The sequence below is a fragment of the Podarcis muralis genome, chromosome 17 (assembly GCF_964188315.1).
Source record: "Podarcis muralis chromosome 17, rPodMur119.hap1.1, whole genome shotgun sequence".
Classification (NCBI taxonomy): Eukaryota; Metazoa; Chordata; class Lepidosauria; order Squamata; family Lacertidae; genus Podarcis; species Podarcis muralis.
The window spans coordinates 29,990,529-30,013,977 of NC_135671.1; the positions used below are offsets into that span (position 1 = coordinate 29,990,529).

At 42.5% G+C, this 23,449-nt stretch overlaps 1 protein-coding gene across 19 annotated transcripts in view; it reads right to left on the bottom strand.

Moving 5' to 3' along the window:
- The window catches only part of POSTN (periostin), a 55,010-nt gene that overhangs the window by 24,905 nt on the left and 6,656 nt on the right, over positions 1 to 23,449 (bottom strand). For all 19 annotated transcript variants that reach the window (XM_077920916.1, XM_077920915.1, XM_077920913.1 and 16 more), the window contains exons 3-12: positions 22,898 to 22,962; positions 20,861 to 21,018; positions 19,054 to 19,218; positions 18,207 to 18,353; positions 16,545 to 16,686; positions 9,918 to 10,130; positions 9,224 to 9,358; positions 7,719 to 7,867; positions 4,619 to 4,755; positions 819 to 949 (exon numbers count right to left, since the gene is read on the bottom strand). In XM_077920916.1, the coding sequence (XP_077777042.1) occupies positions 819 to 949; positions 4,619 to 4,755; positions 7,719 to 7,867; positions 9,224 to 9,358; positions 9,918 to 10,130; positions 16,545 to 16,686; positions 18,207 to 18,353; positions 19,054 to 19,218; positions 20,861 to 21,018; positions 22,898 to 22,962 (1,442 nt within the window). The remainder of the gene's footprint in view (positions 1 to 818; positions 950 to 4,618; positions 4,756 to 7,718; positions 7,868 to 9,223; positions 9,359 to 9,917; positions 10,131 to 16,544; positions 16,687 to 18,206; positions 18,354 to 19,053; positions 19,219 to 20,860; positions 21,019 to 22,897; positions 22,963 to 23,449) is intronic.

Genomic DNA, 23,449 nt, shown 5'->3' on the forward strand with positions numbered 1-23,449 from the left:
CATCTGAAGGCAGCCCTGTTCAGGGAAGTTTTTAATATGTGACATTTTAGTGTATTTTTTATCTTTGTTGGAAGCCGCCCAGAGTGGCTGGGGAAACCCAGCCAGATGGGCGGGGTACAAATAATAAATTATTATTATTATTATTATTATTATTATTATTATTATTAGAATAAAGAGGTGTCTTCCTCTTTTCAGTCCTAGAGACTTCGGGAAGCTAAAGTGGCCAAGAGAAATCACACAGCATCTCTCACAACCAGGGCTGGATTTAGGTTTGATGATGTCCTAAACTACTGGAGGTAATGGGGCCCTTTATATGTCCAGCTGTCCTTTGTCAACAACAAATTGACGCTGGTTTTTTGTTGCTGAATATATGCTATATGGTAATTTGTGGACGTAATAGGTCTCTAAAGCCATTTGCACATAATATGTATTTTATCAAGTAATTGTTGAACTGAAATACAATTAAGAAGAAGTATGTTAATAGTGAAATACAACCCTATATATATTAGTGAGCAAACCAGTGATATTTTAGGGAGCAAGCTAGCAGGCGGGGCCCATTACCTACATCATAGGAGCCTACACAACACAAAACACTGTGGCTGTATGTAGGTTTTATTTTAGTTGTTTTTTATCTTATGTTTTGGAAACACACATCCAGTGTTTTTTCCCTTTAAATTTTTTTGGGGCCCCCAAGGGCATGGAGCCCTAAGCTATAGCTTGTTTAGCTTATATGCAAATCCGGCACTGCTCACAACATTGAAAAGGACTACTGCAGAGAAGCCGCTGGCTCTGTGATCTGCTTTTTGTGACCTACTTACTTATCAGGGTCTGTTTCTCCTGCTCAGTCAAGCCTTTGAAAGCATCATTAGTTGGGACAAACAAGGTCCAGTCACCAGGTTGAGAAAGAACCTCTTCTAAGTCTGCTGCTTCCACTAGGCTGAGGAATGTGCTGAGGAAGAAAAGAGAGCACAAAACAATTAACAACTGCCCAGTTTCTGCATGAAGACAGGAACATTGTCCTATTGTTTCAGGCGAACGTCTTCACAGGCAGAAGAGTGCCCCTAAAGTCAGATTCATATTATGAAGGAGTGAAGGGTGGCAAACTCATCAATCATCATCATATTCACCATCATGATCTTTTAAAAGCGTTAAAAAACTGCAAAAAATATCTAAAACCAAGTTTAAAATATTTCAAAAACATTTTCAGAACAGTTTAAAACTAGTTAGGGAACCTTTTAATGTTTGATGCATTACTGTATTTTAATATTTTATTGGAAGCTGCCCAGAGTGGGGAAGCCCAGGCAGATGGGCGGGGTATGAGTAATAAATTATTATTATTATTATTATTATTATTATTATTATTATTATTATTAAAAACCTATTCACGCAAGTAGTGATTTCAGGGATTGCCAGGAACACTGTCTTTCAGCCATCAAATGCCTGGATAAACAGGGATATTTCTGAATTCCTCCTGGAAGTCAGTAATGAAGGAAACAAGGTGTACTTCACCAGGAATGGCATTCCACAAACGGGGAATTGCCACAAGAAAGTCCTGTCATGGGTCAACTCCAACTAGGCAGCTCCCGGTGGCGGCAACGCCACCAAGGTCCCACCTCCCAATTGTAGGGTCTGAGATGGTTGACACTGGGTAAGTTGCTGCTTGGGTCCCAAAACATTTAGAGCTCTGTATGTTAATCATAAGGGATGCGGGTGGCGTTGTGGTCTAAACCACTGAGCCTAGGGCTTGCTGATCAGAAGGTCGGCGGTTCGAATCCCCGCGACGGGGTGAGCTCCCATTGCTCTGTCCCAGCTCCTGCCAACCTAGCAGTTCAAAAGCACATCAAAGTGCAAGTAGATAAATAGGTACCGCTCCGGCGGGAAGGTAAATGGCATTTCCGTGCGCTGCTCTGGTTTCACCAGAAGCGGCTTAGTCATGCTGGCCACATGACCTGGAAAAACTGTCTGCGGACAAACACCAGCTCCCTCGGCCAGTAAAGCGAGATGAGCGCTGCAACCCCAGAGTCATTCGCGACTGGACTTAACTGTCAGGGGTCCTTTAAGGTAAAGGTAAAGGGACCCCTGACCATTAGGTCCAGTCGTGACCGACTCTGGGGTTGCGGTGCTCATCTTGCTTTATTGGCCGAGGGAGCCGGCATACAGCTTCCGGGTCATGTGGCCAGCATGACTAAGCCGCTTCTGGCAAACCAGAGCAGTGCACGGAAACGCCGTTTACCTTCCCGCTGGAGTGGTACCTATTTATCTACTTGCACTTTGACGTGCTTTCGAATTGCTAGGTTATGCTAATAATAACCCCTTGAATTGGGCCCAGTAGCTCACTGGCAGTCAGTGCAGTACATTCAGGTGTGGTGACACATTGTCCCTTTTGTTCTGCCCCCATTACCAGTATAGAAGCCACATTCCACATTAGCTACCAGCTCCAGACCATCTTCAAGGGCAGGCACACATACAGCACATTACAGCAGTCCAGATGGGAGGTCACCAATATGGCGTCCTCAGTTTGTTGTAGGACTCCAATTCCCATCGGGCTCTGCCAGAATGACCAGTTTTCAGGGATTCTGGTAGTGGTAGTCCAACGACATCTGGAGGATGCTATATTGGCTATATTTAGGCAATGTACGTGACTGAATTCTACTGGGATGTTTCAGACATAAACACCAAAGATGCTGCTTTTCATTTTTTTCCTCTTTTCCTTGAATCTAAAGAAAGAAAAAGCACCACAAGCATGCTGGGATAGGAGCAACCAACAATAAGATACGAACAGCAAGGCAGTGAAAATATAGAACTTTCTTTTTCTGATAGACCCTCCAACATTTCTGGCTGGAAAATGTGGAAAGCAATAAATGATTCATTCTCCTAGTCAGATTTTTTTCCTGGAGAACATTATAGTTGTTGTTTTTTAAAAAAATATATTGCAGTCTTGCCTCCAGCTTCGTGGACTTGATCATGATAATAGTTGACATTCGCATGCATACGCAATATATCTGCCAAAGTACATTTAGAGGTAGTATATATTTAGAGCTCCAAAATGCAAGTACCAAGACAGTTCCTGTATTTTTGCGCTACTCATAAGGAAAATTGGCACAGATGCTGCTTCTCCTATCAAGACAGCATTAGAACTTCTCCTATCAAGAACAGCATTAGAACCTGGCTTGAGAGCAGTACATGTGAAAAGGATCTAGGAGTCTTGGTTGACCACAAACTTGACATGAGCCAACAGTGTGACGCGGCAGCTAAAAAAGCCAATGCAATTCTGGGCTGCATCAATAGGAGTATAGCATCTAGATCAAGGGAAGTAATAGTGCCACTGTATTCTGCTCTGGTCAGACCTCACCTGGAGTACTGTGTCCAGTTCTGGGCACCACAGTTCAAGAAGGACACTGACAAACTGGAACGTGTCCAGAGGAGGGCAACCAAAATGGTCAAAGGCCTGGAAACGATGCCTTATGAGGAACGGCTAAGGGAGCTGGGCATGTTTAGCCTGGAGAAGAGGAGGTTAAGGGGTGATATGATAGCCATGTTCAAATATATAAAAGGATGTCACATAGAGGAGGGAGAAAGGTTGTTTTCTGCTGCTACAGAGAAGCGGACACGGAGCAATGGATCCAAACTACAAGAAAGAAGATTCCACCTAAACATTAGGAAGAACTTCCTGACAGTAAGAGCTGTTCGACAGTGGAATTTGCTGCCAAGGAGTGTGGTGGAGTCTCCTTCTTTGGAGGTCTTTAAGCAGAGGCTTGACAACCATATGTCAGGAGTGCTCTGATGGTGTTTCCTGCTTGGCAGGGGGTTGGACTCGATGGCCCTTGTGGTCTCTTCCAACTCTATGATTCTATGATTCTATGAGAACTGGAATTCTTCCTTCCAACTGAACTTTATTGTATTTAATTCCTTTGCTATGGCTTGTGGCTGATGCAAATAAAGATTCTATCTATCTATCTATCATCTATCTATCTATCATCTATCTATCTATCTATCTATCTATCTATCTATCTATCTATCTATCATCTCTCATCTATCTATCTATCTATATCTATCTATCTATCATCTATCTATCTATCTATCTATCTATCTATCTATCTATCTATCTATCTATCATCATCTATCATCTATCTATCTATCATCTATCTATCTATCTATCTATCTATCTATCTATCTATCTATCTATCTATCTATCTATCATCTATCATCTATCTATCTGAGGTCTGAAAGGTTTGGAGGTTTCCCTGGGATCTAGCCCCAGCTTTTCTTTTAAAATTTCATTGTGGACTTATGAGCCACTGTTTGCTTCTTAAATTACTAAGTATTAAAATAATCGTTTCATTTTATGATCCCCCAAACCTCTAATTACAGATGGCAGGCTATTCACTAAAACTGGTGACAAGAGTCATCGACTCACGACACTTGGTGGATTTTATTATGATTTTAGATAATTTTCACTCCAAGCCTAAAACAACAACAGTTAAACTGAGGGTGAGAATTTTTTTTAGAATGATTCTCAACATCACTCAGTCTCAGCATGTATAACTGAGATCTCATCTTTCTGTTTAGTTTGCCAGGGGCAGGGGGAGTTTTGATACGGTTAAAAATCATGGTGTACCTGAATCGTTTATCCGATCTCAATACTTCATGTAGAGTTTTCTCTGCTGGATCAATTAATTCCCTGAAAATGTGGATAAATCCATTTCTTCCCTCTTTGCTTCCTCGAACCATGCATGAATTCTCAACACATACAGCCTAGTAATGAAAAAATAAACAGAAGTATCACAAAAATCAGCCTTGTGGGGAAACATATTAAACAAGCTCTGGATTATGCAACTTCTCCAAACTTTTGTGCTATATAAAATGTAGTTCACCCAGTTCTCTTGCAGGTGTTTAATTTCTGCTCTTTTCAGGAACCAATGTTCCCTGTTGGCTATACAAAATGTGCAGTATAGCAACGAATGGGACAGCTTTTTTCTAGATGGATGGAGTGAAGAGAGAATCTCTTACTGATCATGTTTGCATGGCACCAAGAAGTTTGCTTTGGTCCACAAAACTTTGAGCTGTTGTGCGACTTTTCAAGGGAACAAGGGGAGGGAATGTGAAGGAACATTTTCCTACTGTGGCTATGGAGAAACTACAGAAATGTTTTGATTTATTTTTTACTTAAAGCCAGCCGTTTGCTTGTATTTGAAATATACCGTTCTCCCCGAATGTGTTTACAAGCTAAGCTGGATGGACATGAAGAAATCCAAGGCAGGAACAGGAAACAGTTTTAAAAGTATCCAAATGGTCTTCAAACATTCTCAGAAACCAAATTTTGCACTCTGGCTCAGATTATTCCCAGGATTGCAATATTCTGAAAGGTCTCCTTCCCTTTTAAGGCACACGTTCTCCCCAGATAGCCTTTCCTATCAAACACTTGGATCGATGGGAGAAACTGAATCTGGAAAGATTTCTCTTTCAGTACCGTTCTTTACAACTAGCAAAGGAACAGCTCTCATGGTTCAGGCTAGGCCACTAGAGATTGGCAAATTTTGCAAGTTCTCCTTTTTCCAAGCTTAAATTCAGTTCTTACTGATTTCCTCATCAGTCTGTGATCATTATTATTAATCCACATGAAAATACAGTGGTACCTCTGGTTATGTACTTAATTCGTTCTGGAGGTCCGTTCTTAACCTGAAACTGTTCTTAACCTGAAACACGACTTTAGCTAATGGGGCCTCCCTCTGCCGCCACGCCACCACCGTGCAATTTCTGTTCTCCTCCTGAAGCAAAGTTCTTAACCTGAGTCTGTAACCTGAAGTGTTTGTAACCTGAGGTACCACTGTACACCAGAATTTCAGTGTGAAGACTCTTAACATACACATTCTTGTATGCAATTTCCCCAAATATACACATTTTTTATGCAAAGCAATTCTCTTAATGCATACTTTTGTATATACAACGTTAGCCTAGCATACGTGTTTTTGACATTACTCAGCTGGAGAACTGTACTGCAAAATTCATAAAAGTGTGAATTTTTAAGGATTACTCTACTTTGCCTCATGTATTGTTTGGGAAACAGCTAGTTAGAAAGATTTGCCTATAAATGTGAGGTGAATCAAGTTTCTTCCCCATCCCTAATGGCAACCCATTTCCAAGTTTAAAGCCTCAGTTCTCGGATTCTCAGGAGCATCGGGCTCACTAGTCACCTTTCCAACAAGTCAATTTGATTGCTGGCATCAATCCTTGCTCTCTGAAATCATTTTTTTTTCCATTGCTGTACTCAACACATGGAACTGCCTTCCAATCTTATTCTTCTAATTTGTTAAATCACTGGTCTTCAACTGGTGGATTGGGACCCACTAGCAGGACACAGCCTGTCCAAGGTGGGTCACAACAGGAGAAGAAGAAGAAAAGTTTGGATTTGATATCCCGCTTTATCACTACCCAAAGGAGTCTCAAAGCGGCTAACATTCTCCTTTCCCTTCCTCCCCCACAACAAACACTCTGTGAGGTGAGTGGGGCTGAGAGACTTCAAAGAAGTGTGACTGGCCCAAGGTCACCCAGCAGCTGCATGTGGAGGAGCGGAGACGCAAACCCGGTTCCCCAGATTACGAGACTACCGCTCTTAACCACTACACCACACTGGCTCTCACACATAGCACTACCACTATGCAAATATATGGTAAAAAACTAAGAAATGGGTCCCCAAATGCATTTTGGGGTTAAAAGTGGGTATTGGTTCCCAAGATTCTTGCTTTAAATCATGCACTTTCCCAGCTGCTGTCAATCTCGCAGCTAGACATCATTAAAAAGTACAACTGTGAATAATTCACTACACCTCTCTGTAAAACCGTATACAATCCTTCTTTCCCAAAGCCCACACACTGCCAAAAGCTCATGGACAAGATTGCTAACCAGAAACACTGGGGAGATGAAACAATGGACTCATTCCTTATAAGATTTACCTCCAGATACAGAAGAAAAACATTTCGGATCCTGGCTCCTTAGAGCTTGCTCCTGCCCCACTTTAAATCAAAGGAATACTAAGAACACAAGCAGAGCAGGGGAAATCACTGGGCAACTTTGGATACTGGATTTCCATGGTAAAATCCAATTTCTGTTAAAACGGGGCAACATAATTTACTCTTATTCTCAAAGGGCATTGGATCTCTCCAACTGTAAATATTGAAAATGATACAGTCGTATAGATCTTGAATGCCTTGGCTCCTGAACAAATTGGCTGCTGAACGATCAAAACCCAGAAGTGAGTGTTCCGGTTTTAAAACTATTTTTGGAAGCTGAATGTCCAACAGGGCTTCCACAACTGCCAGTTGGCTGCAGGAGCTTCCTGCAGCATATCAGAAGCCGCACTTTGTTTTTCGAATGTTTTGGAAGTTGAATGGACTTCAAGAACAGATTCCGTTTGACTTCCAAGGTACGACTGTACTGTGTAAAGAATACCTTTCAAAACCGTACCTGCCAGGTTCCTAGCACAGTCATATATTTAACTATAGAAGTGTTGGAGATGGTTTAGCAAGGATTCCAGATTTAACTTTGGGGTCCAAGAATTACTGAAATTTTAAAAATGTTTTTAATAAGGCACAGTGAAGTAACATAATAGTGTAGATTTTCAAGATTACGTTGGAGAACCCTATCCCTTTTACAGCAGTTCCAACACATTGCAATCTTTTGCTGTCATAAATGTTTCCCGAGTTTTAAAATTCACTTACTGTACGATACACAAATACTCTGAGCTTCTTTCCTCCCAGTGTCTCCAAGAACTGTCCATTGTAGAGGTCATTCAGGCCAATTTTCACTTTCAAAATGTGATTCTGCAGAATCAATCTGAGGATCCTCTGGTCCGTAGTTAAGACGTCATCTAACAGTTTGGATAGAACATAATGCCTAAATTAGGTTTCGTTCATGTAGTTTTACATATAATCTCAGATATAATGGAAAATGTTATCCACCTCCATTCAGCTTTGGCCTCATTCTTTCACATCTGTTATTTACCCAAAAACCAACAATTGCCTCTTTTTAAAGCATGCAGTAGCTTGCATGATGCACTGTCCTCCACTGAATTCAGATGTGTGAAGAACTATTTGAGTGGTCAAATAAATGCATAGGTGTGGAGAAAGACTGTGTGTGGAGGGAGGCCCTTTAACTATGTCTCTGGCATAGTGATGGCAGTAGTAGGTTGGGATGCAGTGACAGTCTTTTCTCTTGGTTAAGACGAGTCTCATTATTCCATATTTGTACCCACCTGGAGCCTCTCCAAGCTCCAAGCTTGGATGTGGATGTGGTTCAGTCATAGACATAATTGGGAATTTGGGGGATTGCTCTTACTCTTTTTAAAGCAAGTCCAGACACTTCCATACCAGGAATTTGAGTTAACTGTTACTGTCCTCACAGGCTGTAGTAATGACAACTCAGCCAGGCCAGTCTTGGTGCATATATATGTGTGTGCATCAGAGAACAGAGCAACGACTCTCCTCCTCCAGCATTTGTGCTTCCACCAGCAGTTGATAAGACTAGCTCCTCAGGAATGCCTCTCCCTCTGAAGCCATGAAAGGTAAAGGTAAAGGACCCCTGGACAGTGAAGTCCAGTCAAAGGCGACTATGGGGTTGCAGCACTCATCTCACTTTCAGGCTGAGGGAGCCGGCGTTTGTCCACAGACAGCTTTCCGGGTCATGTGGCCAGCATGACTAAACCACTTTTGGTGCAACAGAACACCATGACAGAAACCGGGGTATACAGAGCCGTTTACCTTCCCGCCACAGCAGTACCTATTTATCTACTTGCACTGGCGTGCTTTCGAACTGCTAAGTTGGCAGGAGCTGGGACAGAGCAACAGGAGCTCACCCTGTCGTGGGGATTTGAACCGCCGACCTTCTGATCGGCAAGCCCAAGAGGCTCAGTGGTTTAGACCACAGTGCCACCCACATCCCATGACAGTGAAGCAACCATAGCATGGAACTACCAGGCACTCACTCCTAGCCATGGAGGTCCCATGGACTTCCAGCAACAGGTCTCACAGAGCTATCTTCTTGTATTGATCAAGACTTATTTGTAGAGTCTGAGCATCCTAAATCTATCAAGGGGATTTCAGTTTCAGTGATTGTAAGTAGTTTCAACTCTCTCGTGTTGGACTTCTTCACAAAGTTGTTGAAGAAGATATTTAAGATATCTCTTAAGCGTTATTTTTGGTGCCACCAAGTCTGTCGGTCTACCTACCGGAGAAAGCCCCATTCACTGGAGCTAGCAAGGTATATTCTTCCTCTGGCTTTAAAGCTGCGGCCAAGCCAACCTGAGACACCAGGTCTTTGAAGGTGGTTTGTTGAGGACCAGCAAGATCTATAACTTGCTTAGCTGAAATTGAGGAAGAAATGGGTGGACAAGCATTAGGTTTCACTCCAAAACTCTTGACAAACAGACAAATATTTTTAAAAGGATACTCAAGGAATATCCATAGAGTTCATAAATGGGTTACTTCTTCAAAAGAGATAATTAGTTGAGACTACCTGCCTATCTATTCCAGGGGTCAATTAGTACTATAGAAAGTGCATAGGATTGGAAGTCGCCTGTGTGTCACTCTCAAGTCAAATCTTAAAAAATGTAGCATAAACACAGACAACTGGGAAACACCAGCCTGTGAGCACTCCAGTTGGAGAACAGCCTCTACCAAAGGTGTCATGGGCTTTGAAGACGTCCTGAGTTTCAGGACGAAGGGGAGAAATGTGCTAAGAGAAAGGCACATTTGGCAAACCCTCACCATGACCAACTCCCGCCCGGAAACCTATGTCCCCACTGTGGGAGGATCCAAAATTGGCCTCCACAGTCACTTATGGACTCACTGTTAAAACCATGTTTATGGAAGACAATCTTACTCGGCTATGAGTGATCGCCAAAGAAAAAGAAGAAGACTCACCAGAGTCAGGAATAAGCACTTGGTCTACCAGATGAATGACACCATTGCTTGTCACAATGTCTTTTCGCTTCACCATTTTGACGCCATTGATTGTCAAGCTTTCGCCATCACAGCCAACTTCGACAGTATTGCCTTCCAAGGTCTCGTAGACACCTCCACTCATGATGGCTTCAGAACACTGGAGAGTATTCAGAATGTGGAACTTCATCAGAGCTAAACAGGGGAGAGAACAGAAAGGACTCAAATGAAACCTGAGGCGATGCTGCAGCCATCTAAAACTGGTACGTTTTAGAAAATACAATGCCATTATAAACAGTTAATGTAATGAGTTTTGCTTTCGTTTTGTAAATAATGACATTCATTTCCACTAGAGATTGGAACGTTCTTAACTATTTAGGGGGAAAGAGAGATTCCCCCACACCTTTAGTAGTACCCATATTGAAACATTTGCTATGTGCTTGCTCCAGCTAGAAAAGTGAGTGTGGACTGCACTTGAACAAGACCTTTACAAGCATCATATGCCTTTGGACAAGGGCTTAGAAGAAGAAGAAGAGTTTGGATTTGATATCCTGCCTTTCACTCCCTTTAAGGAGTCTCAAAGCGGCTAACATTCTCCTTTCCCTTCCTCCCCCACAACAAACACTCTGTGAGGTGAGTGGGGCTGAGAGACTTCAGAGAAGTGTGACTGGCCCAAGGTCACCCAGCAGCTGCATGTGGAGGAGCGGAGACGTGAACCCGGTTCCCCAGATTACGAGACTACCGCTCTTAACCACTACACCACACTTAGCCCTTCAAATGTACATTTCATTGTGAATTTTATTTTGTACCTTGCAACTTATTATACTTACATTAGAATCAAAATCATGAGCAGAAAAATAGCAAAACCATTAAATAGCACATATAGCTAGGGATATTTAGAACATATATTTAAACTGTTTCATTAAAAAAAAAACAACCCTGTACATTATCTCTCCGGTGGCAATATGTGACATGAATCAGTAACTTGCTGTTTGTGGGAAGGGGGCAGAGGGAGAGGCAAAAGTTGCCAGTGCTGCTTATTTCAGACGGTTCATACTGAGCTGCCAGAACGGTGCTGGTTTCACATATCAATCTCTTAGCCATTCCTGCATTGAGGGGGTTGGACTAGATGACCCTTGGGGTCTCTTCCAGCTCTACAGTTCTATGATTCTGTGATTCTACTATGTTATGCATGAATCTCAAACCCAATCGCATTTGGCCAATAACCCTACACCAGGGGTCAGCAAACTTTTTTCAGCAGGGGGCCGGTCCACTGTCCCTCAGACCTTGTGGGGGCCGGACTATATTTTGAAGGGAAAAAATGAACGAATTCCTATGCCCCACAAATAACCCAGAGATGCATTTTAAATAAAAGCACACATTCTCCTCATGGAAAAACACCAGGCAGGCCCCACAAATAACCCAGAGATACATTTTAAATTAAAGGGCACATTCTAGTCATGTAAAAACATGCTGATTCCTGGACCGTCCGCGGGCTGGATTGAGAAGGCGATTGGGTCGGATCCAGCCCCCGGTCCTTAGTTTGCCTACTCATGCCCCACACGTTCACACCGCAGGTTTCCCAAGAAGCAATGCAGTTCTCCTAATGAGCTGCCACAACCCAAACACACTATGATGAACTCAGCATCTGAATTCAAAAGCAAAAGCCACAGGAGAAAGCAACACGCAGCAACCCCACTAGCCCCTGTGTGGCATAACAAGTCTTCGTCCAGTTTCTGGAACACTGTGAGGGAGCCAGTCTAATGAGGTTCTTTGGACAGGGAGACCTATAGTAGGGAATTTTAAACTTGGTTGTCTCTCAGCAAGGCTGTTGAAACTATTCCAACCATTGCCACTATCATAACATAATAATAGCTCTGGATAATAATAATAGGTTATTACATCTATCATGACTGCGAAACTCATGAACCTTTAATCAAATAATATGATCCCTATATTTAAAATGTGAATTGGAGACCAATATTTGACCTGAACCTCTATTTACAGTGCACTTAAAAGACAGCGATGATCTAAGATATTTTGGTACTTGAGGAAGGAAGTTCAAATCCCCCCTGCAATTGTAAAAATGTAATAAGCACACTAATTGACACCTAGCTCTGCCTCACTATAGAGGCCGCCCTAAAAAAAACAACACCAAAAAGTGGTGGCATTTCTCTTTTTGCTCCCCAACTTATTCCTTTTCGATGGACAAAATAGGCTAGTGGCCAGTCAGTCAGTAACCATAGAATCAATTTTGTCCCCCGACCACATCTACCTATTTTAGTGTGAAGCTAACTCCCTCTTTTTTCTTTAAAATATCAGTGTGCTTCTGGTGCACTGTGATAACATGGAAAAGAAAGCTTCACTCTTCACCCCTTTTATGCAGCATTTTCTGTGGTGCCAAGTGGGGTAATTGATCTAACAGGCCAGTTGGGAAATCCCTCCCGGTAAGACGGTTCTCAGCTGGCATGCGGCAAAGGTGTTACAAGAGAAGCGGTAAGGCTAAAGGCATTTCCAGCCTTTTCCTGCCAATCTTTCACAGGCGCATGGTCCCACTGAGATAAAAAACCAACTGGAGTGAGTTATAAAATCGACAGCCAGGCCAACAACTAGACCTGACGCCTAGGTAAACTGCCAAGGCACTTCTCTAACTTAAACATCTGACTTTGTAGTTTCCCTTCCTTTTTACCAGAAATTTCCATTTTTATCAGGGACAGTGCTTTGGTCATGGTCAAAGACCCCTGAATTTGATTTAGAAACGGCTCTGCTAGAGAATTCTCGTGGGAGAGGTTGCTTTCTCCTCAGAGAGTTCTAAACTGATGTCTTACTTGAAATACCAGGTTTCTTGAAAGACCACTTCCTTCCAAATGTACCTTCTTCAAGCTTCAGAAATCCTGCTTCAGGTGAAGTCAGGAAGGTAATTATGAGTGATACAACCTTTCTGGTAGCGGCACCCCGGGTATGGAATTGTCTTCTCAGAAAAGTTTGCCTGCCACCCTATTTTTGGTCAGGCAAACCTTTCTGTTTACCCACGCCTTCAAAGCAACTTAGGTAACCTGGATCTCTGAGTTTATAATTTTGGGACAATTGTGCTCTTTTTGTTGTTGCATTTCTTTGGTTTTGATTTTAATGCTGCTATGGCTTATTATTATTTATTAAATATGAATTAACACCCTTCATCTGCAGATCTCAGGGTGCTTCACAACATAAAATCGCAATATAAAACCCACAAAATTTGTAGCAAAAGTAACAACAAAAGCAGCAAGCCAATAATTCTCCCTCCCACAACTCATTTAAAAGGGCATCAGATGTCAATCAACCAAAGGCCTGGTTGAAGACGAACTTTTTCACCAGGCGCCTAAAGGAGTATAATGAAGGCTCCCGGCGAGCCTCCCTGGGGAGAGCATTCCACAAATGGGGAGCCACTGCAGAAAAGGCCTGTTCTTGTGTTGCCACCTTGGGACCTCTCATGGAGGTATGGGTCAGTTCATATGGAGAGAGGCAGCCCTTGAGGTATTGCGTTCCTGAGTTGCTTATTTTTTAATTTCAAGGTTTTATTATTATTACAGTGGTATCTTGGTTCTCAAACACCTTGGTTTTCAAATGCTTTGGTTCTCAAACTCCGAAAACCCGGAAGTTCGTGTTCCGGTTTTCAAACTTTTTTCGGAAGCCGAACATTCGATGCGGCGGTTGGCTGTTGTTTCCGGGGCACCTACACCAATCAGAAGCTGTGCCCCGGTTTTTGAACATTTTGGAAGTCAAATGGACTTCTGAAACTGATTAAGTATGGGGCTTTTTCGTTTTTGCTATAAATTTTGCATTTTTGTTTTGGAGGCTTTTTCGATTAATTTGTTTTTGTGACTGTGTGGAACCCAGTTCAGATTGATTGACTGTGTGACTGTGGAAATGGATAAAAGCCCCCCATCCAAACAAAGACTATCATCAGAGCAGGTAAGAAACAAAAAATAATTTTAATTTTTATCATCTACAATATTGTCTTATTTATTTTATAGTACAGTACATTGATTATTGCTTTCATTTTATGGATCAATGGTCTCATTAGATAGTAAAATTCATGTTAAATTGCTGTTTTAGGGGTTGTTTTTAAAAGTCTGGAACGGATTAATTCAGTTTGCATTACTTTCTATGGGAAAGCGCACCTTGGTTTTGGAACGCTTTGGTTTTGGAATGGACTTCCGGAACGGATTAAGTTTGAGAACCAAGGTACCACTGTATTATTATAAGCTGCCCAGAAAACTTTGTGTTATGGGGCAACATGCAACTACACCAAATAAACAAAGAAATTACACATACATAGTTAGACGCCAGGGGAAGGTGAAGGTTATGACATGATTAAAACAATTGGAGCAGAAATGTTATTTTCAGTCAAATGAGATTGTCGTAAGCTTATAGGAGGAAGATAGCATTTGAGAGATGGTTTCTAGTGAGCACTTCCAGATATCCTGTTGCTAAAGCTGAGCACGACTCCCTCGGGATCCTCCCTTTCTTTTTCCTTTGACATATGAAGCAGGGAAAATTCTTACTCCTACACTGTCTATGTATCAACTGCCCTTTCTTAATGAGAAGAACAGATGCAAGCTGTAACTTGCAGTAACCATTAGCTGTAAAGATTCTAATGGGACTTCCCTTTTCTTTTATAGAATGTTTATGGGATACAAAAGTATACCATTTGAGTAGTTCTGAGCACATTTCAAATGCAGGAAGTTTCATTTACTAGAGCTTAGTTGGTGAGGTTTTGTATCCTCAGCGGTCGCACCAATTACACTGAAAGGTGCTGTTACAGCTTTCTCAATTTCATCTAGTCAAAGCATAATAGCACATAAGGCATATTCAAGAACTGAAGCTGTTGTGAACATTAATGTCTCATTGCTGCTATTATTTTCCTAAAAGGGGCATGTATGAAAGGTTGTCTTTCTAAGTAAGCTGAAGCTGACCACATGTGCTCTAGGTACAGTTTTTCAGATACCCATAATGTTGGGTAGGAAAGATGTGGGAAGACAAGGAGAAAGCACTCTTCCTATCATCATTTACCTAGTAACTTACTTCAAACTCCTTACAGGCTTACACATTATGCAGCAATGGGCTAATGGAAATACAGTGGTACCTCGGGTTAAGTACTTAATTCGTTCCGGAGGTCCGCTCTTAACCTGAAACTGTTCTTAACCTGAAGCACCACTTTAGCTAATGGGGCCTCCTGCTGCCGCCGGAGCACAATTTCTGTTCTCATCCTGAAGTAAAGTTCTTAACCCAAGGTACTATTTCTGGGTAAGCGGAGTCTGTAACCTGAAGCATATGTGATCTGAAGCGTATGTAACCCAAGGTACCACTGTACATTTATGCGATGAGCTGCAGATGCAAGACACTGATGACACTGATAGTTTGGGAACAACTTACAGAAAGGTAATGAAAGGAGGATGAATAGCAGAAATTCCCACCTTATGGAGGGGTAATGGGTTCATCCACACTTTCAGTTGACCATTACTTTGATTGTATTGTATACCAATACCCCCCCCCATTCTGAGAGCTTTTCTCATTTTTTTCCGCAGCTGTGCCTTGCGAAAATCCGATCTCACCCGCTGAATTGAAGATTGGCTGAGCAAAATCTCCCTTCGGATTTTTTTGCACATCTGATAAGATTCATTTCAGCAGGTAAAATTGGATTTTCGCAAGGCACAGCTGCGGAACAGCGAGAAAAGCTCTCAGACCCTGGGGAATTCATCAGTACACAATACGACCAAAATACTGGTCAGGCAAAAGTGGGAATGAGCCCTGAGTTTTGAAGAGGAACAATCCGAAGAATGTGTTGGGCTGTGCTGCTGCAAATGGGAGGACAATACTCCAGGCTCACCTACAAACACGGCAGACTCAACAGCTATTTATTACTTCTCTAGGGTTGCCATATTTCAAACAGTGAAAATCCAGACAGAAACGTTGTTGAGCTTTTTGGGCAAAATTGCAACATAGGGCAACCCTAACTTATCTCACTTATTAGAGGCAGTTGTTATGCCTCCTGGAACAGAGCTGGGTTCAAAATAATTGCACATGGACAATTTTGTCATACTTATTTACAGCAAATGGTTTAACATGGTGGGAGACATATCATGTTCTTAACTATTAATAATAATAATAAATTTTATTTATATCCCGCCCTCCCCAGCCAAAGCCGGGCTCAGGGCGGCTAACAACAATAAAATAGTACAACATTCTAAATTCATTTCATTATAAAATTAATTCAAATCAGATTGATGGCAACCATTAGGCTAAAGTTCTGTGAAGATTGCCAAAGGAGGGAGTCAGGCTGTGCCCTGGCTAAAGGCCTGGTGGAACAGCTCTGTCTTGCAGGCCCTGCGGAAAATGTCAAGTCCCACAGGGCCCTAGTCTCTTGTGACAGAGCGTTCCACCAGATCGGGGCCACAGCCGAAAAAGCCCTGGCTCTAGTTGAGGCCAGCCTAACCTCTCTGTGGCCTGGGACCTTCAGGATGTTTTTGTTTGAAGACTGTAAGTTCCTCTGTGGGACATACCAGCTCCAAAGCTGTGAAATGGATTGTCTCTTTTTCTTTTCCCACAATATCAACTTTACAGAAATACCTTTAGCAGCCACCTTGTCGTTCATAATCCTGTTTAAGACTCCACGTGGAAGTTTCTCAAAAGCTTCGTTGGTAGGAGCAAAGAGCGTGTATTGCCCAGGCTTCCCAAGCGTTTCCATCACATCTGATGCCATGGCAGCAGTCTTGGAAAGAAAGAGATGCCGTTATTAAGCACCTTGATATTTTAGGAACATAAAAGCAATATTTTAAATGAGCCGAGTACGGTAATACTCTTCCCATGGTCACTTAAGACCAGTATTTTTTCATAGTCATTGGGCAACTCATAATATAATATGTAAGCATTATAACAACAACAACAACAACAACAAAACAACAACAACAACAACAACTATCTTTATTACGGTCCAGAGACCCAACAAAACATTACAAATCAATACAGAGTTCATACAGCCTACCTCCAGGTTAATCAAGCACTTTGTTTGGAATATAGGGCTCATTTGTTCTTGCAACCACCAATAAAAACTTTGCCACTGCCAACATTCTAGCTTTTGTCCGGTCTTCCAGTAGGAACCTGACATAGTGAGCCTCTGACTTTCCCGGGAAAGGCACCAGCAAGGGTAGTATCAGTTCAGCCCTGGCCTGCTCATACTTCGTACAGTGCAACAAAATATGATTTATGGAATCGATGTCATGAGCACACGAGCAAAGTCTGTCCTGGTAGGGAACTCCTCTCAACCTACCATCCAGCACTGCAGAGGGGAAGACATTCAGTCTGGCTTTGGTGAAAAGCCTTCGATAGTTAGGTACTGTCAGGTTTTTGATAATATGTAAGCATTATAGAGTTGTTTTCCTAGATGTATACTCACAAATGTAGGAACACGTAAATGCCTGCATTGCAAGGAAGCTCCCCCTACCCCATGTGCTCATTTGGCTACTCAACAATTAGCTGGAAAGCCAAATACATATACATATACTATATCTACATGTATTTTTTTGGTGTGTGTATAAAAGGTAAAGGGACCCCTGACCATTAGGTCCAGTCGTGGCCGACTCTGGGGTTGCGGCGCTCATCTCGCTTTATTGGCCGAGGGAGCTGGTGTACAGCTTCCGGGTCATGTGGCCAGCATGACTAAGCCGCTTCTGGCAAACCACAGCAGCACATGGAAATGCTGTTTACCTTCCTGCCAGAGTGGTACCTATTTATCTACTTGCACTTTGACGTGCTTTTGAACTGCTAGGTTGGCAGGAGCAGGGGCCGAGCAACAGGAGCTCACCCCGTCGCGGGGATTCGAACCGCCGACCTTCTGATCGGCAAGTCCTAGGCTCTGTGGTTTAACCCACAGCGCCACCCGCGTCCTAGTGTGTGTGTGTATATAAATAAAATTAAGGCTGTCGTAGCACAGCTCCCATTGGGGTATTTGCAGTGGCTCACGCCAATCCAGGATTTGCACAACAGCAGTGGCCATGGAATGGGAGCTGGGAGGGCAGAACACGGAGAGCAGAAAACAGTGGGAGAAGCTGGAAGAGACTGGGGAGGGTTTCTTTATAAAGAAGTTTTTAACATGGAAAAATAGCAGGCAGGTGTCCAACACAAAAGCTAACACCAAAAAGCTAACTGTGTTAGATGTGTGCTTAAATCAGGATGCAGCAACTATCAAGGCTAAAGGCTAAAGGACGTTCATAATTATGAAGGAAAGCTTACTCTGAGAGATGAAAGATCATCTTCCACGTCAAGGAAGTCTTGAATGGTATTTCCAACAGGGGTCAGCACACGGTCGATGACATGCACAACACCATTTGTAGCAATTTGGTTACCATGGATGATTCTAGCGCAGTTAACTGTAACAACCTGCATTTTTGAAGAATGATGCCAGAGAATATTCAGCACAGAACTCGCTGGCAACCAGAAGATTATCGAGAAAGCGTTACACATTTCTTTATGCTTCTATTGCCTTTATGGGATGTGTGATGAGATGTCTCCTATAAAACATTCTGGAAAGAATCTTGCTAGAACACACATTGCAATGAAACATGTACCAGATACATTTCATGTCCTATATTTGGTAGCAATAATGTTTTTAAATTCTTTAAGGTGAACATAGAGAGCGAAATTTAACACTGTGTTAGTAGCCATTGTTTTTAACCTGCTGATAGTTTGGTACATCTTTGGATTTTGTAAAGTGCCTTGAAATCATTGATTAAAAAATGACATATAACTAATAAGAATAAATAAATAGCCATGTCTGACTTGATTGCAGCAGGACCTTAGGTCAACTAACTGAAGCTACAATCCTTTACCACTTCCCCGGGAGTATTCCCCACTGGGACTTACTTCTGAGTAAGCATGCATAGAATCATGCTGCATCTTTGGATCCCACCAAACACCTATAAAAATGAAATTCTATCTAGAAAGTTGAAGTTTACAGCTCTTTCCAAGTTTAGAGCCACATTTATAACATAAATATCACATGCAACATTACAATGTCCTCTATTCCAGGGGCTAAAGTTCATGGTGCTTTATGAGAAAAAGAATAATTAAACAGACTTACACCATTGGGGTAGTGATTTATATGCAGTTTTTGGTTGTCGTACATAGACACCAGATCCATGCCATTCCTGAGGTCCTTTGTCAACATGCGCTTGTTCACCATGTGGTTATGGAGGGCATTGTACAGTTCGATGTTTACATTTTCAATCAGGCCTTCGTGAATTTCCTAGGGGAAGAGATTCAGTTAGACTTTCCATGGCCATCATCCCAGTCAGCCTGATATACACCAGATTACTCTGCTACAAGTGAAATAATCCATGCTAATGTTTTTTTCATGCTAATATTCCCTTTGGCAAGCTACAGTACTTCATTTAGCATCCAGCTGCTAAGCTTCTAAGTTTCTTTCATTTGAAAGTACCGCAGCTCCATGAATTACAACTTTCATTTATTTGTGCGGTCTTGGACATCTTGTCTTCTTTCACATCCCCCTTTGCTTTTCCTTACATGTTACCCACTATTCCACAAACATTTTTCCACATTATTTGTGCAGCCAACATATTCTGCGCCTCAAACCTGAATAAATTTGCAGAGCCTTTCTGGGATCAAAAGGCCATTTTCAGCACTGCTTGCCATTTGTCAACCCAGCCAACGTTCTTATCAAGCCCTATCCTGGGCCTTCATCTTTGACCTCCTGATCTTAGCCTGTGGTCAGGTTCTTACGTTTGCAGTCATACCTCAGAAGTCAAACACCTTGCGAGTTGAATGTTTTGGCTCCCGAATGCTGCAAACCTGGAAGTGAGTGTTCTGGTTTGTGAACGTTCTTTGGAACCTGAACGTCAGTCACAGCTTCCACGGCTTCTGATTGGCTGCAGGAGCTTCTTGCATCCAATCGGAAGCCATGGCTTGGTTCTCAAATGTTTTGGAAGTCAAACGGACTTCCGGAATGGATTCTGTTTGACTTCCGATGTACGACTGTATTACTTTGGTGGCCTGGGAGCCAAAGTGGTGTTGTTGCTGCTTCCTCTACCACTGGGCAATGTGAGAGTGTATTAACTTATGGTTTGTGTGTGTGGTTTGGGAGCTGCATGGTCAGGGGAAAAACAATGCTGTCCAGGGCTGTAAAGGCTGCGGAGAGAATAATTGGATGCACTCTTCCCACCTTGGATCAAATCTATGCTTCCATGTGTCATAAGAAAGCTGCAGAGATAGTGCGCACCCCGGAAATGATCTCTTTCAGATTTTGCCTTCTGGAAGAAGGTACAGGGTTATAAAGACTAGGACAAGCTGCCTGAGAAACAGTTTTTATCCAAATGCAATTTTTGTTTTAAACACAATGTGCGTAGTCTCTGTGGGAGTTTATTGTATTTAATTATGGGGTATCAGAGTTTTTAGGGGGTTAACCAGGCTAGGATAGCAGGCTTATTGGTTTTTGAATGTCTGATGTAGATTTTTTCAATTTCGTTGTTCTGTATGGGACAATGACAATAAAGATTATCGAGATGTCCAAGAGCACACGGGAGGTATGCAACATCGTGCTAAGGCACCTGGTCTATCAGAGCAAGCAGTTTGGCTTCCAGACAGAACAATTTCCCATTTCCTCCCTGCACACTCTGTTCCTGACACCTGCCCCCGGTGAGCCAATCTGAGGAGATGGGGGGAGTGGAAGTCCCTGTTGCATAAGCGGAAGTCCTTGCACAGGACTTAGGTTTAATAATGCCAAGGGTTTAAGTTTTTCTTAAATTTATGTTCAGCAGCTGAGTTTTATTATTTCCCCCACCAATAATTAATTTGCATAACTTGGATTTATATATCCAAAAATCCAAAAGCACTTGAAACATTTTTTAAAAAATCCATTCTGAAATACGTACACGATCCAAAGCATCCCAGGCTTCATTGCTTGGTGCAAACATTGTATACGAGCCAGGTCCTTCAATCTCTTCTCTCAGTTTTGACATGTCAGAGTAGCGTTGAGTGGAGGTCGCTCCCACAATGCCCAAAGTACCATAGACATGATCGATGGGGGCAACTGAAAAAGACAAGAAACAAGCACACTGTACGTTCTGTTTACAATGGGTTTGCCCTCCCCTCCCCTCAGTTAGTGCCACTTCATCTGGCGGAAATCATTAATGGGATTTGCTGAATTAAATGCTGCTTGCTTCAGGACCCCCAAGGTAGCTCATGATTTGACTTAGGATGCAGCAGTACACAAACCACGTAACAAAGCAGATGTTCAAAGGAAGGCAACCCACCATTTCAGGTTGCTTAGGAACTTGCGCACTTCCCACAAGGACACTACTGAAAATAGTTTAGTTACGTGGACCACACACAAATGGTCCACTCAAGGGTATGAAAAATGTTGTTACCATACTTGGGGAGCAGCCAGCTTATGCCAGGGGCTGTATAAACACACAAGACATGTGTACAAGGCTGTACTTTTGAATCAATAAGGTATAATATTCATTGTGTCAAATTGTAGATTTTAACAGAAGTATCATAAAGTTCAACAAAAAAGCAGAAGACCCAGTGGATCAGTTCGTTCTCTAGTCAGTTCATGCATAAGGTCCATGCATGTATAAGTATCTACTCCACCTGTCTGTTCATAGAGTCCAATAATCCACTTGTACATGTATGGACCTTATGCATGAACTGACTAGAGAACGAAATGATCCACTGGGTCTTCTGCTTTTTTCGTTGAACTTTACGAGACTTCAGTTGAAATCTACAATTTGACACAATGAATATTATACCTTCTTGATTCAAAAGTACAGCCGGTTACGTCGTGTGTGTTTATTGAGTATGTTTCACATAACCATAGGTTTGTTGTTGTTGTTTTGCTTATGTCAAGGACTGGGCAGAGGAGGAAGATGAAGACAGTATAGATTTACAACAGGGGTTTGAGGGAGGTTGCAGCTCAGAAGCAGATGAGGGGGAAAGCTAGTAAATCATGGGAGAACCAGAGGCAGTGGCGGAGGAAGCCGCTCGCGCGCCTGGTGTGGCACACCGGCGGTGCAAGCTCCCCATTGGGGCGGGGCGCACCGTGGGGCCTTCGGAGTCTGCCTGCCTCCTTCCACTGAGCCACCCTACAGCAGGGGCGAGGCAGCAGGCAGACCATTTGGGCAGCACAGAGCCTGTGCGCGCCCAAGCCACCGCGTCTCTCCCAGGAGAGTCCTGCCCGAGTGGTGACACCCAGGGCGACCCGTCCCCACCACCCTCCTTCCTCCGCCCCGGCCAGAGGAACACCCGGCTGAAACAATGTCATTAGAAATTCCAGACCCTCCATCTCCCAGAACCCGACGATCCTTAAAAGTAGGAAAGCAAAGAGCTCAAAAACAGAAGGCATGTAGCAGCACCCGTAGAAGTGACGAATGAGGAAGTGGGATAGATGGGGGGGGTGGAGATTCACTTGGGACAACACCATTATGCGAGAGGCTGGGGTCTATAGCCTCTCTCTGTAAAGATTGAAATAAAAAAGGACGGTAAGAAACTTTCCCTTGTCTTTGTACTTTTCTGGGCAACCAGCCGGGAGCTGCTGACAGCATCCTGACAGATTGTCCCAAGTGAACTTTAATTGCTGGTTAAGTCATAAATCACGCCATGAGAGAGTGTTTTGTCCCAAGGAGCTGGGGGGTGATGGCAACAGGTCACAACTGCTGCCCACCCTGGGAGCAGGTGAGTGATCATTTTGCACAATATTCCTTCAGTTCCTCATTTACGTATTATGCACAAACAGATCCGTCTCGTGTCCTTAAAAAACAAGGCCTAGTTTTAATGTGTGGCTCTTCCTTAAAGCAATGCTTCATAACATAAAAATAATCTCTCAAAAGCTACCTCGTATCCCCACCTGCCGCCTTCTTTTGGGAGAAAAAGTAAGCAAAATATAAGCTTCTTATGTTCTCCAACGTTACCTGCAGGGCATCCTCGTTCGCCTTCCATCTTCATATAACCAGGGCAGCATTCATACAAGACAGTTCTACAATATATGAACACAATATATCAATATATCAACATTTTATTTCCCCCGCTGTTGACTTGTTAAACTGGCTTCATCATTATGATTTCTACTTTTTACCAGAAAAGACACAAAGTTACTTATAAAAAATATTTTTTAAAAAATATGCAATGAAATAAAATACACAATACAAAAGAATCGCTGGAGATTTGACCTGGCATTTTTGCTGCTAAATCCCTAAACTTCCCTAAACGAAAGAGCTAGTGCCATGCTGTTTTTATTGTAATTTTTACTGTAATTATCTGCATAGTAGTTTTAATTATATTAAATTTAATATTTTATGATCCCCTCCCTATGTTTTAAAGTGTTCTTTTTTTATTTGTTAACTGCCTTGAGTCATTATAAAGAGGAAAAGCTGGGGTACAGGGTTAAGGCAATTCTGGTTGCAATGGCCGTATTCAACAACTTCAAGAGGAAAATGTCCAGGCAGTTGTACCCTTTCTGTATG